We start from the raw sequence: 9,041 nt of genomic DNA on the forward strand, positions 1-9,041 counted from the left end.
TGGACTGGGGGAGGGGTACCAATGGAGGAGAGAGAGGGTGAGTAGGATTGGGAGGGGAGAGGGAGGGAGCTACAGGTGGGTTACAAAGTGAATAAACTGCAATTAATAAAAATAAAAAAATAATAAAGAATGGCCATCTAATGACTAGTCTAATTTGAGACGCTGCCTGGATGGTGAGGGACTGGAAGCTGAATGGGTTAGAGACCTAGGGTAGAAACAAACATGCCTGACCAAAACAGACCAACAGTCAAACAAAAAACAAAAACAGTGAAATGATTCCTATATTCTGCTGTGTTCTGAGATTGGTGCCAAGCCGTACTGTCAGAGAGGTTTCCTCAGGGAGCTGATGGGAGCAGATTAGGACCCATAGCCAAACATTAGGCAGAGCTCAGGGAACCACATGGAAAGGAGGGGGAGAAGGATTTTAAGATTCAGAAGCGGTGAGGACACCAGGAGAACATGCCCACATTGTCAACTAAGCAGGACTCAGAAGCTCACAGTGACTGAAGCAGCAGCTAATGAGCCTGCGTGGGTCTTCACTGGCTCCTCTTGCCTGCCTGCTGTGGTTGTTTAGCTTGGTGTGTTTGTGGAAATCCTAACAGTGTGACTGGGGCTTTCTCTGACCCTTTTTGCCTGTTCTTTGGACCCTTTTCCTCCTGCTCAGTTCTCCAGTCCAGCCTTGATGTGAGGGTTTATGCCTAGTCTTATTACACCTTGTCATGCTATGTTTGGTTGATATCCTTGGGAGGCTTGCTCTTTAATAAAGGAAAATGGATCTGGGGGAGAAAGGAGCTGGGAGGAACTGGGCAGAGTGTAGGGTGGGAATGCTGTGGTTGGTATATATGGTGAGAGAGAAGAATAAATACAAAATAAAAGCAATTATTTGATTTCGAACCAGGAAAACAACAAACAATTAAAAAGATTATGGATTAGAGGGAGAGGAAGGAAAATGGAGGAGTTCAAGGGGGGGAGGGATGGGCTGGAGTGATGTACGAACAGTGATCACATATGAAGCTATCAAAACAAAATGGTAGAAGAAACAAGAAATTGGAGTTTATAGAAAGAGTGTGGGAGGAGGAGGGCTTTGTTTAGCATACAACACAGTGAATGTTGCAAAACCAACCTGGTTTTTCAGCTCCTTGTGCTTCTTTCTCCATGAAAACTTGTGCCTCCGTGGGTAATACTTCTGAAAGAAGAAAGATAACTTTCATTTGTCATTGTATGAGATCCATGATCTGGAGAGAATAGGACTTGGAGACAGAACAAGTTCAATCAATGAGCATCAGCACTTTATACCAAGATTATACAGAGAGAATGTTAAAGAGACACTGGGCATATAAGTGAAAGTGTACCAGATTCTGAATTAGAGTTGTGTTACTTTCCTGGTAAGGGAATTACAACAGAACTTAGGCTGCATTCCTATGTTGCTTGGCAAGGGGAATTCATTTGGAAAAATGCATCATTAGGTTGTTTTTTGGTTTCTGGGACACCACAGACTGTTCTCACATGAGTCATGGAGGTGCAAGCCAATCATATAGCATGGCCTCTTGATGTAATCAGGAGATTTATTTCAATGTGAGACATTCAAGGCTGCTTCTAGTAAAACCTGGACTCAGGCAAACCTAGGAGACAGTCTGGTGTGTCCTGAAAACCCCATTTACATTTGGCTTATGTATACCACTGTAATGGAAGTCTTGGTTTCTTTAAAAACTCAGTTATGTAAATATTCCCCATGTGGGATTTTAGTTTGGGCTTTAATTTGTCCGCAGCTGATAAGTGTCTCCTGCAGGGTGTGATCTTTGCCAGCTGGTAACAGCCTGCTTCATGAAGCGTGAAAAGGGGCATGGTCTAGGACTCTGAGGGATATAAATATGAGAGCCCAGAAAGACAAAGTGTGGCAGTTTGGGGAATCCAGAAATGGATGGTGTGGCAGTTTGGAGGCGATAGATGGAGAGAAACATTTCAATGCAGTGGTTTGGAGGAGACTGCTTGCTATGTTTGCTGTTGATGGAGATTAGTACAGACCCCAAAGAACCCATCAACCCTAAACAGATAGGAGAAGTAAAGGGGTCTGTGCCCTCTCTCCCCTTATGGTTAAAGGGTTGAAGGGAGGTAGAGGTGTAATACCCTAAATAAATTAGAGTTTAAAAATGAGTACAATACCCCCCCCCCCCATAATGATGTACTTGAGCACACTGTTTAAATACAGCCTTCTGCAAACAATGTACCTTGTGACCTCAGAAACTTCTGGCCCCTACCTATATCACGCTATGCAACAACATGAAAAAGAGGCTTCCCTATCCTTAGTAATGATCAAATTTATAGAGTTTCTATTTAAGCGTATTCCAAACATTTCTGAATATAAGGAAAGGCTGATTTGGCCTAGAGTAGTTTTGGGTGCATAAGCAGGAAGGCAAAACTTTGTCCTCTTAAACTTTTAGGGAGAATTCCCTATTTACTGTCTTAAGCCTGTGCATAATTGAGCATGCATATGATAAAAATCAGATAGCACTCTGTATGCACACTTCTGTACACATGGACTTGTAGGCACACATACCCCTTTCTAAATAGAGTGTATACACTGCAATGAGAAAATAAGTAGTATGATAATTACCAAGTGCCATGGTTCTATTTATAACTATATATGCTATACTTCTATAGCAGTCTGATGGGTTTACTTACGCCAGAACCATTCCTTACACAGGAGGTACTCTCTACACCGTTATGTTAACATGTCTGTGAAATCATGAGAGGAACGTTTCAGTCCCATCATAATCTTATGGGACCACCATCCTATGTGTTCCATCTCTGACCAAAGTGTTACACAGACCATGATATTCCATGCTATGAGGAATAGAGGCACATAAGGTCATTCCTAATACCATTAGTAAGCCTTATGGAGGAACTCCAGAGTCTGAAATGAATAACCACAGAAATAGGGTAGTGTCTCAATGAAAGAAGGACTTGAAACTGAACATTGGGTCATAAATTGAGCTAGAGAAGGCTCAGTGGGAAAACATTGGCTGTACAGGTGTGAGGGTCTCATCTTGGATACTAGAAGCCCATAGAAAGCTGGGCACAGCAGCAAACATTTCTAACCTCAGTGCCTCTGAGGTGACATGTGTGGTGGGGACAGGAGAATCTCTGGGATTTAATGAATCACCTATCCTGGAGAGCACAGCAGAAAAGAACAAAAGACCCTACCTCACACGAGGTGAAAGAAAAGGATGAATGCCTACTGTGATCCTCTAGATGTGGCTGTAGCATGAACAATCCTGAAAGCACAAGAACATAATGCACACATGCAAACACACAAAGATCAAAAGGTAAGAGGGGAATCTAGAAATCTTTGAAAAAAAAATACCCAGGAGGTAATTGGTTACAAGCACCTGGAATTCAGAGAGGATTTTTTGCTGAAAGCATTCATCAGTAAGATTTCCGGAGGGAACTGGCTGGCCAGAAATCAGGTGACAGTTACCAGGGACATCACAATATACTAAGAAAATGGCCAATCAGCAATCAAGTCTGAAGATGAGGCTCTCTGGAATGTGCTGAGTGGAACCACTGGTCACATGCAAATGATAAAGCTGGGATAACGCTGTCACAGAAACTGAATGTAAATTTTTAAAGAGGCTGGGGAGATGAGGTAAGCTTGGTAAGCGTGCTTCTTGTGCAAGCATGAAGAACAGAGTTCAAACCCCCAGGACCCATGTAAAAACCGGGGCTCGGCCATAAACACTTGGAATGCCAGTGTAGCAGGAGGCAGAGCAGAGAGGGCTAATGTGGTGTGCTACTTCACAGGTGCCTGGCTCTAGGTTCACTAAGAGGTCCTAGGCAGAGAGTGCCTGTGTCCTCCTCTGGTCTCCATGTGCATGGTGTATACACATGCAGCCACACATGGGAATGCTTCAAGTAAAATAAAATTAAACAAATGCTAAGTGAAAGGAATCAGACAGAGAAAGAATCAGGCAGAGAGAGGCAGACACTGTGTGATCTCAGATGTGAGATCTAAATGAGTTGTTCTACGGGATGCTGTGCTCCAGGCATGACAAAGCTGTTGTATTCTCGAACTGAGCATCTATGGTTACCTGTATGAGTTTGGGCCCACCAGCATTGCATCACGGAGGGAGCAATATTTTCTTCAGTGATGTATGCACTGGTAAGTTGTCTAGTGTTCCTGTAAATAGGCCCTCAGCTATGCTCCTTTAAGCAATGCTAGTTAAACTTACTGGTTTAAGAAGCAACAACAAAACCAAGATGTAAAACAGAGGATATCCATATTCTGGTAGATGGGTATAAACTTGTACACATACAGTCCATTGACTCAATGGGTTAAAAAACTCAAATACTGTATGAAGTTCAGAGAGGAAAATAGGTGTGCATATATACTGCAGGGCATGGAATATGGGTAGATGAAATTAAAATGCATTATATACATATATACACCTTTCAAACAAAAAGGAAAAAGAAACCCAACACCCAGCCTAACTTCCCGGATAAGGGGCAGCTTACTTCTCCCCACCCTCATATTTACCTTCTGACTTCTATTAGACAGTACCTCTTTGCTGGAGTTTATAAATTTCCGCCCAGAGCTTGCAGTGGGACAGGCCCTACATTAGGGCCCATCTTTGCATATTCTTTTGTGTTTAACACAGAATCTTGTATTTTTAAAAGAAACCCTCATGTCAGCAAATATCCCATCAATAAAAATTATCCACAAGGAACTTACTTGGTGCAGAAGAAACTTTCTTGGGTGATTTCAATGCTGCTTCTGAAAAAGAAAGGTAGAAGAAATGTGCAGCTTTTAGAACTCAGACCCCAACTGTTTGTCTTTTACTCAGGCTGGACTGAGGGTGGGGGGAGGAAGTTAGTTTGTGATTGTATTTGAGGCTTGCTCCACAGGAGGTGCTCTCGGTTTGTTCTGAGATCACAGGCTCTAGAGAGGGTGTGTTTGAATGACAATACCCTCCATAGACTCAATGTATTTAAATGTTTGGTTCCTAGTTGGTGGACTGTTTAGGAAGGATGGGGAGGTGTAGTCTTTATGGAGGAGGTGTGTCTCTGGGGGTGGTGGGCTTTGAGGTTCCAAAAGCAAAATGTGAGGGTCAGGCCCAGTCTTCCTCTCTCTTCACCTCCATCTTGAAAATAAGCTACAAGTTCTCAGTTTCCAGGCCTAGGTGAAGCCCTACACTTAATATTTTATTAATTAACCCCAATTATAATGGATTAGGATAACATCCTAAATAAGCATAAAGCAAAGGGTCTCAATTTCAGGGGATTTCATTCCACTGTGGCCATGTCTACGGTCACTTGAAAGCTATAAGTTGAGGGAGACACTGTGCAGCTGATGAGCACAGGAACTGGAACTAGAATGAGGGAACCTGATATGGTGCTGAAGATGCCAGGACAAATTCACAGGATGCTATTAGTGCTGCAGAGCTAAAGGCAGGTAGAGTGATGCACTGTGTGAGATTATGAATATGTATGTACACAAATATTTATAAGCTACTTGGTGAAAGAAATCTAAGTTAGGATTAAAAACAAAATAGAAAGTACATTTTAACTAACTTAACATTTTTGATATCTAAAGAGTGAGGCCACCGGCTAAGAGCACGTACACTCTTCCAGCAGTTAAGAGCACGTACACTCTTCCAGAGGACCTGAATTTGGTTTGGAGCAGTGGGCACCTGTTACTGCCTGTACCGTGAGCTTGAAGGGACCTGAAACCTTCTTGCATCTGCAGATAGCTGAACAGCCATGCCTTGTCATTCACTCACACACACACACACACACTCTCTCTCATATACAAACACTGTAAAACTAAATCTTAGAAAAAAAAATAGGATAATAAATTTTATATAAGTAGTTTCAGTTTAAAGAGACTGAGAAGGGGTTCTTGGTAGATGGTCACCAGACTTGATGTTGTATCATTTGTGATCTGAATAGGCAGCCTCTGCAAATCAATGCTATTTCTGCATTTTTATTTAAAAAATATTTTCTGTTTGTGTTTGTGGAATGGTGGAGGAAACACATGCACATGAGAGCAAGTGTGTGTGCCTAAGTGTGTGTGTGTAGGCAAAAGGACAACCCTGAGTGTTATGATTCAGGTACTATATGCCTTGGTTTCTGAGGCAGAATCTTTCATTGGCCAAGAGCTCAGCAACAAGTAGGCTAGGTTGTCTACCCAGAAGCCCCAGGGACCCTTCTATCTTTACTTCTCCAGTGTTGGGATCATGTACATTCTTATAATGCTTTGCTTTTAAAAAAATATAGATTCTGAGATTGGCCTCAGGTACTTATGTCTCATGACAAGCACTTATCTCCTTGTCTTCCTGTTTTTGAAACAGTGACTTACCATATATCCTAGGCTTGTCTAAAACTCAAAAATAACCCTCTTGCCTCAGCTTCTCCTGCACTGGAATTACAGGTGCCACATATCATAGATGACTTATTTGTACATAGCCAAACCCCTTAGGACAATTCCTCTTCTAGGACACAGTATGGAGTGGCTTCTGCTTACCTTCCAGTTGTTTTGTTACTAACCCAGCTAGGTCTGCACGGTTCATCTCCTCTAATATCTGGACAGTGACTTTCTCTAGCCAGCCACTGGGGCAGTATCCTGTGAGAATTTCGGCCAGCTGAGCTCCATTGGCCAGGTTCACCGTCAGCTTGGGGACCTGTTTCAGCATATCTGGCAGAGAACATTTCTTTAATGCATTCTTGAAATCGTCCAGCTCAGTTTTGTCCAGCTTTCCAAGGACATCCTTTAGATTGAAATTCAGCAGGCCAGGATGTTCCATCCTCACCCACAAGTGAGATCTGAGTGTGCAGCGCTATAGAACTATTGGAAGAAATGGAAAGAATGGGTCAGCTTTTTAACCTCTCATAATACTGATGACCTCTGTAAAAAGGCAGGGCTCTCAGCACAGTCAATTCTGGTCCTTTAAGAGTAAATTACGGATAGTTGTGAAGTTCACATAGAGTTCCATTCCTTGGCTTAATTTAAGGGGTTAATCTGAGTGTCTTGCTCTCTTTGACAACATGCAAGGCTCTCAAGTCATATGAGAAGTCTACAATGCTTTGTCTCCTGTACCCAGGAAATCACTGGTGAAACTTTTAAGCTTAATGCATAAATAAGCTGATAAAATCTATGACATTAAGTCTCTGTAACAATTTGATATATAGTTACCTTATGGTGTTTATGGAGTTAGGTAGACTTGAGTCTGTGTGAGGTAACATGTATACATAAATATTTACAGACAAACCACCTGGAGAAGGAACTCTAGGTGAGAATAAAAACAAAGACTATATATAATTTTACATGGCTGCATGTTCTGAAAAAAGCCCGACTCTCAAGATTAATCCCCTACAGCAGTCATTAAGTATTAATATTAAGAAGGAAGTTGGGTTGAAAATCTCTTGACACTTAGTCAAATGGCAAGCTATTTGCATTTACCATGGACCCAGGAGAGGGGTAAAGTTTTACAGACAACATACATGGATGGTTCAGCTCATGATATGTTCTCTAAATTATTCCCATTACATATACACATATGTACCTTGAGTTATTTCATTTCCCCCCTCAGCTCTACTGAGAAATAATCAAAACGGTATCTATGTCTATTCATATTAGATAATGTGATTGAAAAAAAATATATATATAAACTGAAATACTATGATCAACTTGCTGAACCTCAAGTAATGTGGTAGGAACACTTAAAATACATTTATTATGTTTTAAAAGTTAAAACATTTTTCCATAATATGTTTTGATTATTGTTTCCCCTCTCCCAACTCTCCCAGATTCTTCCCACCTCCCCATCTACCCAAATGCATACCCTTCCTTCCTCTTTCTCTCATTAGAAAACAAGCATTTAAAAAGAAAATACAAGGATCAAGAGAATATAAAAACAAACCAGAACAGGACACACACACACACACACACACACACAACTGAATAAAGCCAAAGAAAAGGCATTAAACAGATTCAGAGACAGGCACATTGGACACGTAGAAATCCCTAACCACCACAAAAATCCAAAAACCATAGTAGTTAAGCAAAATACCTATAAAAAAAACCAAACCAAAACACCCAGACAAAGCACTAGCAGATTAAGAAAAAAAAAAAAAAAAAAAAAAAAAAAAAAAAAAAAAAACAACAAAACCCTAAATGTACCACTCAGTTTGCCTTGTGCTGGCCACCTACTACTGGGCATAGAGCCCGTCCTTAAGCTTAGTTTGTATACCAAGTAAAACTGTTGGAGAAAACTAATTTTTCCATTGTGAGAAGTTATAATTTTGTGGTAAGAACATTTATTTTGAAAAATTATATTTAAAGAAAATTTTCATATAGTAAGTATAGTCACACTGTACATTGGGTCCTAGGACTTCCTTATATATAACTGGAATTTCTGAAGCCCACAGACCATCTCAATGATCTCTGTGACATAAGGGAGGGGGTTGTGCTTGGTTTTTGGCCCCAGGACAAGAGGGTACATGGAGGCAACAATTATTAGCAGAGAGTTTCTGCGTCAATGAATTAAAATAAATTTGGGAGGAAACAATCTAGTTCAGGGGCTGGAAAGATGGCTGGTCTTCTAGAGGGGTCAACACCCACACCCAGAAGCTCACAGCTGCCTGGAACTCTTAGCTTCAGGAGATCTGACACCATCTTCTGGCTTCTTCAGATACCCATATGTGTGTGCATACACACATGTGCACATAAATAAAAAAACCTTAAAGAACAAGACTAGAGGCTCATAAACAGATGAATGGATAAAAAATGGTTGTGTACAATAAAACTGTATCAGCTACAGAGAATACATTTTAAAAAGATTTACTGTAATATTTTCATTTATGTGTATTTGTGTGCATTTCCTCATGAGGGCAGTTCCACGGAGGCCAGAGAGGGCATTGCTATTATCATATAATGGCTGCACAGCAGCTGTAGGCTGTTGTGAGCTGCCCGATATGAGGGTTGTGGACTCAACTTTGGTTTGCTGGAAGAAGAGCAAGTGCTCTTAACAACTGAGCTATCTCTC

The 9,041-nt window shown here is 41.1% G+C and overlaps 1 protein-coding gene across 1 annotated transcript in view; it reads right to left on the bottom strand.

Annotated features, from left to right (window-relative positions):
* Positions 1 to 6,800, bottom strand: part of Nlrp2 (NLR family pyrin domain containing 2) — a 44,591-nt gene extending 37,791 nt beyond the window's left edge. The window contains exons 1-4 of the mRNA XM_021627077.1: positions 6,521 to 6,800; positions 4,730 to 4,771; positions 3,837 to 3,857; positions 1,124 to 1,162 (exon numbers count right to left, since the gene is read on the bottom strand). Coding sequence (XP_021482752.1) covers positions 1,124 to 1,162; positions 3,837 to 3,857; positions 4,730 to 4,771; positions 6,521 to 6,800 — 382 coding nt within the window. The remainder of the gene's footprint in view (positions 1 to 1,123; positions 1,163 to 3,836; positions 3,858 to 4,729; positions 4,772 to 6,520) is intronic.
* Between the last annotated feature and the right edge of the window lie 2,241 nt (positions 6,801 to 9,041).

This window comes from Meriones unguiculatus, chromosome 14, assembly GCF_030254825.1.
Source record: "Meriones unguiculatus strain TT.TT164.6M chromosome 14, Bangor_MerUng_6.1, whole genome shotgun sequence".
Taxonomy (NCBI): domain Eukaryota; kingdom Metazoa; phylum Chordata; class Mammalia; order Rodentia; family Muridae; genus Meriones; species Meriones unguiculatus.